At 41.1% G+C, this 7,539-nt stretch overlaps 1 protein-coding gene across 9 annotated transcripts in view; it reads left to right on the forward strand.

Moving 5' to 3' along the window:
- The window catches only part of Bcas3 (BCAS3 microtubule associated cell migration factor), a 487,192-nt gene that overhangs the window by 226,177 nt on the left and 253,476 nt on the right, over positions 1-7,539 (forward strand). For all 9 annotated transcript variants that reach the window (XM_021213444.2, XM_029545996.1, XM_021213443.2 and 6 more), the window contains 2 exons: positions 1,509-1,609; positions 5,909-6,105. In XM_021213444.2, the coding sequence (XP_021069103.1) occupies positions 1,509-1,609; positions 5,909-6,105 (298 nt within the window). The remainder of the gene's footprint in view (positions 1-1,508; positions 1,610-5,908; positions 6,106-7,539) is intronic.

Genomic DNA, 7,539 nt, shown 5'->3' on the forward strand with positions numbered 1-7,539 from the left:
ATCACCTTTACTGTTCATGGGAGTATGTATTAAATATTTCATGGAATCTGTATGAAGAATATTTAAATGGCTCATTTTCTTTTTTAGCAGTTTAGCCTAAGGAAATTTTGGGTGAGATTGTTTCCTGTCATAATCTGTGGTTCTTTATTACCCATCTCCTGCCTTCCCTACCCTGTACCCCATATCTTTTCTTTTGTTCTGTTTCCCAGTTAACCCCATTGCTTGTTTTCTCTGAAGGGAGAAATCCAGTTCTACTGTGAACCTAAAAGTGCTTTTTAAAAAATGAAGTGTTCTTTAAAGTAGGGATGGAGAGATGCATAGAAATCAGGAATAATTGTACTTTCAAGAAGAACAGTGAGGTTGTGGACACATAAGCTCAGGGACTTTTTAGAAATGTTTTGTTGCTGGGGCTGGTGAGATGGCTCAGTGAGTAAGAGCACCCGACTGCTCTTCCGAAGGTACAGAGTTCAAATCTCAGCAACCACATGGTGGCTCATAACCATCCGTAACAAGATGCCCTCTTCTGGAGTGTCTGAAGACAGCTACAGTGTACTTACATATAATAAAAAAAAAAAAAAAAAGAAAGAGATGTTTTGTTGCATGTACAGTCCTTGTTTAGTGTGCAGGAAACCCTTGGTTGGAATCCTAGCCCTGCAGAATCCTAGTTTTGGTTCAGATGCTGTAGTCCCAGCAAAAAGTCAAGCCTGGGTATGGCATTCAAAAGGCAGAGGCAGGAGGTTCTCTATGAATTTTAGAGCAGCCACAGGTACACAGTAAGACCCAGTGCAGTTCAAAATCACACTTACTTTAGCTGCATAGTGACTTTGAGGCCATCCTGGGCTGAATTTAAAAAAAAAAAAAACAACAAAAAGTCTGTTTCAAACAAGCAGACACCAGTAAATGAAAACAAAAAAAGTCTATTGCTTTTACTAACTAAAGGTTCCCTTTGTAGAAGAATACAGACTAGTTTCAACTGTGGTGAAGATTATTGGAAATTACTTGAAATAGCCAGGAAAGACAATATCTGAATAAATGAGGTTTTGCTGTGATTGAAGGTGTTTCTCAATCAAATGTCATGCATTTTTATGAATGGGTTCTGGGTCTTTAAATTCATAGCCAGCCACCCTCCAGCAGGCAGGTGTGTCACCTCAGTGAACTGAGGTTGTGGGTGTTCCTATGGATTTAGTTGCTCTTTTCTGCTCTCTTGTCTCCACAGCTGTTGTTTGTTTGTTTGTTTTGTTTTGTTTTAATGAATCCTCCTCCAGTTGCCCCAACTGACGTCATGCGATCTTCTCCAGCAGCTTTCTGAGTAACTGAGTAGCATTTACCAACATGCCTGGCCAGCATTTACTGTTAATCGGGAAATATTTCTATGAACTTGTGTGATCATTATTTCTTTGAATTGCTCCTGTGTTTGTGTTATAGAATCTATCTGAGCTAATTATGTTATTATCTTTATCTCCAGTGCACAAAGGTTTAAGTTCTTTTTTTCTTTCTTTCTCCTGTAGCACTTCCCCCTGGAAGTCCTGGCCCCATTACTCGACATGGGTCCTATGACAGCTTAGCCTCTGACCATAGTGGACAGGAAGATGAAGAATGGCTTTCCCAGGTAAATATATCGGGGCTACTACAATCAGGGAGAACAGAAATCCGTGTTTATTCTTTTCCTTACTGGAAAATGGAGAGAATTAGTCCCTAGGTATTATGAGTATTTCCATTTTAACAATGTCTCAAGTTAGGGGAAGGTTTGAAGGACCAGGAGGTGACAGGGACTCTAAGAAAACCAACAGTCAACTAACCTGGACTCTTTGGTGCTCCCAGAGACTAAATCACCAACCAAAGAGCATATATGGGCTGGACCTAGGTCCCCCACACTTAATATAGTAGATATGCAGCTTGGTCTTCATGTGAGTCCCCAACAACTGGAGAGGGAGCTGTTACTGACTATGTTGCCTGTGGATTCTGTTCCCCCAACTAGGCTGCCTTGTCTGGTCTCAGTGGGAGAGGATGTGCATAGACATGTGGTGACTTGGTATACCAGGGTTGGTTGGTACTCATGGGGGCCCTCCTTTTCTTAGAGAATGGGAAAAGGGAACTGAGAATAGGTAGGATCTGCAATCCAGATGTAAAGTGAATAAATAGATTAATGGGAAAAATAATGTCTCAGAAATGTTGCTGTAAGTTTCCATACATTGGATTTTATTGACATTTATCTCCAATGTTTGCTTTGCTGTAGCACATACAAAGGTCCAAATGCTTTTGTAAGGGAAGTTGAGCGTTATTTTGTGCATAGTTCCTGGTGGCATCCCTTTCCTTGACATGATGCTATCATTGGCCTCTAAACCATTCCTAAAACAGCTTCAACCAGCCACTCCTTGCCTTACCAGGTGCCTGGGTCTTCAAGTGAAGCAACTTTGAAATAAAAGAGACTCAGGCAGATTTCATAGTGGAGCGATTACAGTGACTTCCTTACAGATGCTGTTGTGTCTGTCTGCAGTCTGACATCACAGGGGAGGATAATGACCTGTATCACATTACCAGTGTGACAGCTTTTATCAGTCAGGTGCCTCTAAGAAGTGGAATCCTTTGTGGTGTTCTCGGGGAAGATAGCCTGAAAGCTGAAGGGACTCTAGAAACTGGAGGAATAAACCATTTCTGCATAGTGTATTTATTCCACTACTGCAGCTATGCTCGCAGATGCTCTGTAATCAGCGCTCCAGCTCCGAACATGCTGAGGCCCTTCCTTTCCTTGTGATCTCAAGACAAAATATCCCATTGTGCACAAGCTTGGTCCAAGAGCTCTGGCAAAGAAACCACTGTCCTTCACTTCAGCTTTTCCGTTAGAAGCAGGGGTAATGTGTGCTGTCAGTGTGAAAGTGTATACAATATGTTCATCCTGCACACAGCAGGAGCGTGAGCATGGCAACATCTGGCTATCGCCTCAGTGAAATTGCACAGGCATCTGTTTACCTCTCGGCTCTGTGACACTGATGGTTCGAAGCTTAAAATACACACAGTTCTTTATCTGTGGCCTAATTTACATTGCCAAATTCAACTCCCAGAAACAGAAATCGCTGTCCTTGATCTGCATTGTCTTTCCCGACATTAGATTGTGTGCCTGCACCCTCTCAGCCTTGCACACAGTTGTACTCCCAACCTTGTCAGTTGTGTTTTTGTTCAGACTCAATTGTCATAATCTGAGAAACGTAATTAAATATAAACAATTAGGACATGGACTCAAGGAATGTGGGAAGCCACTTCATAAAGCCTTTTCACAGAGGTGAATACAGATGTAAAGTTTGGCAGAAGTATCGTTGATTTTTTTTCCTGAAGATTTGTATAAACTGTTATTCAAAAGATCATTTGTAGTGATATTTGGGTTCCCCCGTCTTCAATTTGCTTTTTTTCCTCACACTATTGAGTATAATCCTAGCAACTCTCCCACCCTTACATAGAGCGTGATGCTTATAAAAGTTTGAATTACTGTTTTACTGTGTGTAAATCCCTGTGTCAATGTTTATGACAGTTGAGAAAACATTTTGATCAAGTGTCAGTTACATGAGAGAAAACATAACAGCTCCTTTATGTAAAAATAGATGTGAGGGCTGGAGAGACAGCTTAGTGGTTAAGAGCACTGACTCTTCCAGAGGACCTGAGTCCCCAGCTCCCACATCGGGTGGCTCACAGCTGCCTGTAACTGTGTTACTAGGGATCCTGTGCTATCTTTTACCCTCCCTAGGCACGTTCGCACATGTGACAAGTTCTCACATAGATACATACATATAAATAAAACTTACATAAAATTAGATGTAAGAATAATTGGAAGCAATATCAATATATTACAGTATTATACATGGAAAGCAGCTTCATATGTGAAAATACAAGAGACCTTTCCTTAGCATTGGAGAGCCAAAAATAACTGCACAGTTTTCAAGAACTTGAAAGGATTGATTTTAGTCGCTGTCATTGCATGCTCACATGGGGTAACTACTGACTTAGCTAAATCTACAAATTTGTCAGTCCCTAAGGATCTCATAGTAGGTACATGAGACAGACAAAACCCATGTTTTCAAATCTATAGCTCCTTTTCCTTTCATGGGATTTTGTGGTTTTGGATACATGACGTGGTGTTTATTTATATTGTGGGTATGTCAATGTGTTTATATTTCTACAATTTTGGGTTAAATTTTTCTTGAGATAATATAATTACATTACTTTCCCTCCTTTCAAACTTTCCTATGTACAAGTTTCCCCACCTTCCATTGTCTTTAAATTCCATGGCCTCTTTCTCTTTAATTATTGTTGGTGGTGGTGGTGCCAGTTTATTCACAAAAATATAAATACAGCCTGCTCAATCTGTATAATGTTATTTGTATGTTCTCCAGGCTGACCGTTTAGTATTGGGCAATCATTTGTGTGCTCTTCCTTAGGAAAAACTATTTCTCCCCCTTAGTAGTCCTTAGTTGCTTGTAGTGTTTTGTGTAGAGTTGAGGCTTTCTGAATACTCCCCTTTCCATACTAGCTTGTCTGTTATCCTTGTGTTGGTTATGTTAGGCAGCCATGTTGGTGAGACTTCATGGGCATACCCTTTGTAGGAGACACAATCTCACTGCAAGCTTCCTGTGCCTCTGGCTCTTAGAATCATTCAGTCTCCTCTTCCATAATCATCCCTGAGCCTTTGTTGTAGATACATATTCATTGGGACTGGGCTCTACAACTCTGCATTTTGATATTTTATCGTTTTCTGTAATGGTCTTTCTTCTGTTGCAAAGAGAAGTTTCCTTGATGAAAGTTGAGAACTAACTTACCTGTAGGTATAATAATAAATATTGAAACTATAGTTAGGGATTGTGCTGGCCTAGTAAAGTGGAGGCTGTAGGTGTCCTTACAATTGTATGCCCGATGTAGTCCTAGATGGTTGACAGGGCTTTCAGTACCAGGGATGATGTTTCTTTTTAAAGCAGGTCTTGGTCCAATTAGCAAGCTGTTGCCCACCACCAAGGCAAAGGTGCCACTAGTGTGCCCTTAATGCTGGTCATGGTTGTGGTTCATAAATGTCATAGCTGGGAGCTCACATGACAAATTTGGTGCATGAAAGCTGGTCCTCAGGGTACTCACCTTCAGGTCAGATCAAGCTCCGACCCTGTGGGTTCTTATGTTTGAAGTACATGGTGTCTTCCTTTCACATCTGGGGCGCATACCAGGGCAATAGCCATGGTCTATAATGTTTTGTGAGTCTCCTGGAGAACTCTAACCAAAGATTCAAGAGGCTTCTCACCCGATACTGGGGTACTACTAGATATGGCTCTTGTGGGAACAGTTTGGTTATTTAAAGATTTAAGTTTAAGTTGTGTGCATTTGCTCATGTGGGGGGTTATGTACTTGAGAATTCAGAAAGAGTTCTGCATCATCTAGAATTAGTGCCATAAGCCATTGGAAGGCACCCACTGTGGGTATTGGGAACTAACTGAAGTCCTCTGCAAGAACAGTGCATGCTCTAAACCACTGAGCCGTTTCTCAAGCCTCCTACGGTTTATTCTTTTTTTTTTTTTAAAGATTTGTTTATTTATTATATGTAAGTACACTGTAGCTGTCTTCAGACACTCCAGAAGAGGGAGTCAGATCTTGTTACAGATGGTTGTGAGCCACCATGTAGTTGCTGGGATTTGAACTCGTGACCTTCGGAAGAGCAGTCGGGTGCTCTTACCCACTGAGCCATCTCACCAGCCCCCTCTACGGTTTATTCTTAATGTCTGTGAAATCCAGTCAAAAGATTTCAGAGATGCCCATGTAGGCTGTAATGTTGATTGCATTTTGCTCTGGGTGCTTTGACTGTCTATTTCACTCAGATGGAAAGTGGGTGTTAAGGCCATAATACCTTGAAACCATGACTGTGTCTCTTTTTCAGGTTGAAATTGTGACACACACTGGACCCCACAGGCGCCTGTGGATGGGCCCACAATTCCAGTTCAAAACCATCCACTCCTCAGGCCAGACCACAGTCATATCATCTAGTTCTTCTGTGTTGCAACCGCATGGACCTAGCGACACACCACAGCCACTCTTGGACTTCGATACGGATGATCTAGATCTTAACAGCCTCAGGTAGGAGAGGGGAACCAGGAAGTTGCGTGGAAGACAGATCCAAGTCTTCCTTTGAGATGAGCGTCCTCTCAGTATTCACACTTCTCCTTTGGACACAGTGTCCTGTTGCTGACTCCATATGTTACCTGTCGTTTGTTATACCGGTTCAGAGATGATCAATGCAACATATATTTTAGTTCTTAAATGGAACACTTTAAAAAGCCAGCCTTTTTATGCTTTGTGCATATGTGTGAATGTGCTGAGGGGCTCATTTTAATGTAATACAATATCCACTTATCTTCTTGTTCAAATCAGAGTGGAATATGGCTAGGTGCTAGTGGGTTACCTTAAATGAGTCCAGTCTGTTTCCCCGTCAGCAGAATTATCAGCCAGTTAATAAGCCTTGACTTGGTGTAGTTGCCCACATCTTTAATCTCAGCAGTCAAGACTGCATCCGATGCAAAATTTAAAAATACCTGTTATACATCGAGATTTGGCTTTAAAATAGCCTTCTGACCTTCCTTGTATATCTTTTACAATAAAATTATAGGGAATTATATTCCAATCACATGACAAAATGCCTTTATTCTTTGTCAACAGCAATAACAGTTTTTAAAAATAATAAAACTAAGCTAGCCGTGATGGCACATACCTTTAATTCAAACCCTTGGGAAACAGAGTCACCTGGATCTCTGTGAGTTTGGTGCTAGCAGGACTTGGTACTAGACCCTTTCTCAAAACAAAACAAACACAATTGTCGTCAGGCTAAATTAAATTAGACTCTCAAAAACTTAAGTGGGATCTATGTCTAGAGGGGCGGAGACATAAATGCCCTCCTGACTTTCCTTGTGGTGGTCTCCAAAGCATTGGCCACTTAACTGTCTGAACATTAGCTCTTTCTCTCATCTCCCGGCTGTCTTGCCTTCACTAACCACTCAGATCTGCAGCAGAAGTCAGAATCCAGGTGTCTTCTTAATTTTTAAAATTTTAAATGTTTATTTGCCTGTTTGTTTAGAGACTGATTCTGTAGCCCAGGTTATCTTGGAATTCACTGTGTAGTCCACATGGTTTTGAACTCCTGCCTCAGCCTCCTGTTGAATGCTGGGATTATTCTTCACTTCTCTTTTCTCCCAGAACATATGTTCATTGAGTTATGCCATTTATATCCCACAGTATATCTGGGGATTGCCTCTGTCCCCTGTGGCACCATGGAAATCATGGATGCTTTCAGTCCTTCTGGCCTCGCTGGTCACATGGCAGGCCATTGGCTTCACTGTTTCTTTAAAACTATAAAGTCCTTTTTGAAAAATCACAATGCATTCTTCTTGTTCATTACACCATCCTTTGCTTCATATACCGTTAAGGTTGGTGTTGTGCTGGGTGTGGCTGCCCATCTACTTCTAATTCTAAAGGTATAGTCACATTTTTTTTTAATTTATCCTATTCTTTTTTTTT

Source organism: Mus pahari, chromosome 14 (assembly GCF_900095145.1).
Source record: "Mus pahari chromosome 14, PAHARI_EIJ_v1.1, whole genome shotgun sequence".
Taxonomy (NCBI): Eukaryota; Metazoa; Chordata; class Mammalia; order Rodentia; family Muridae; genus Mus; species Mus pahari.